Source organism: Sinocyclocheilus anshuiensis, unplaced genomic scaffold (assembly GCF_001515605.1).
Source record: "Sinocyclocheilus anshuiensis isolate Anshui unplaced genomic scaffold, SAMN03320099.WGS_v1.1 scaffold1680, whole genome shotgun sequence".
In the NCBI taxonomy this organism is placed as follows: Eukaryota; Metazoa; Chordata; class Actinopteri; order Cypriniformes; family Cyprinidae; genus Sinocyclocheilus; species Sinocyclocheilus anshuiensis.
In genome coordinates this window covers 293,056-293,898 of record NW_015558569.1, presented here as the reverse complement: position 1 = coordinate 293,898, position 843 = coordinate 293,056, and the positions used below count along the sequence as shown (strand labels likewise).

General features: G+C 42.9%; 1 protein-coding gene across 1 annotated transcript in view; it reads left to right on the top strand.

Annotated features, from left to right (window-relative positions):
- khdc4 (KH domain containing 4, pre-mRNA splicing factor) overlaps nucleotides 1–843 on the top strand; it is a 22,923-nt gene that overhangs the window by 3,345 nt on the left and 18,735 nt on the right. Inside the window, exon 3 of the mRNA XM_016475124.1 lies at nucleotides 529–645. Within this exon, the coding sequence (XP_016330610.1) occupies nucleotides 529–645 (117 nt within the window). The remainder of the gene's footprint in view (nucleotides 1–528; nucleotides 646–843) is intronic.

The following is an 843-nucleotide window of genomic DNA, read 5'->3' as shown; positions in this document are numbered from 1 at the left end:
GTCGCTCATTATCAATTACTCCACCGGCCTCGCTCCGTTCCCACGGCTCTCAGCCCCGCCCCTCTCGTCACAGCCGGTATCAAATTTTCATGTTGCGGTTAATTGCTAATGCTTTTATCATGGTATACGGTATTATCACGATATTGAAATTTTGTTTAAAAAAAGTCCTGTCATAATACAGTATAACAGGTTTAATAACTTTTTTCTTATAACAAATATAACTGAACATTTACACTACAATAAAGCAATACTCAAAAAATGTATAAAGTTAAAACTTTTACACAGGTTCAAGTGCAAAAGAATGAGAAAGACCAATAGGTATCACTTTACAATAAGACCTCATTAGTTCTTTGTTGCTGTGACGGTGACTGTGGAAACAGTGGAAACACTGCACAGTAAAACAAACAATGTGAATGAATGATGAATCAAGGACTAACAAACAGTGTGAATATGAGGAGGAAACATGCATGAATAATTACACACAGGACACGTGTGTGTGTGTGTGTGTGTGTGTGTGTGTGTGTGTAGGTGGCAGGTGTTGGTGGTAATAAGGTGAAAGATGATCTGGTGGTGGCTGAGGTGGAGATTAACGACGTCCCGCTAACCTGTCGGAATCTGCTGACCCGCGGACAGACTCAAGACGAGGTCAGACCCGTCTGTGTGTCTGTGTGTCTGTGTCTCTGTGTGTGTGTCTGTGTGTGTGTGTGTCTCTCTGTGTGTGTCTCTCTGTGTGTGTGTCTCTGTGTGTCTGAGAGTGTGTGTGTGTGTGTGTGTGTCTCTGTGTGTCTGAGTGTGTGTCTGTCTGTGTCTGTGTGTCTGTCTGTCTGTCTGTGTCTGTGTGTC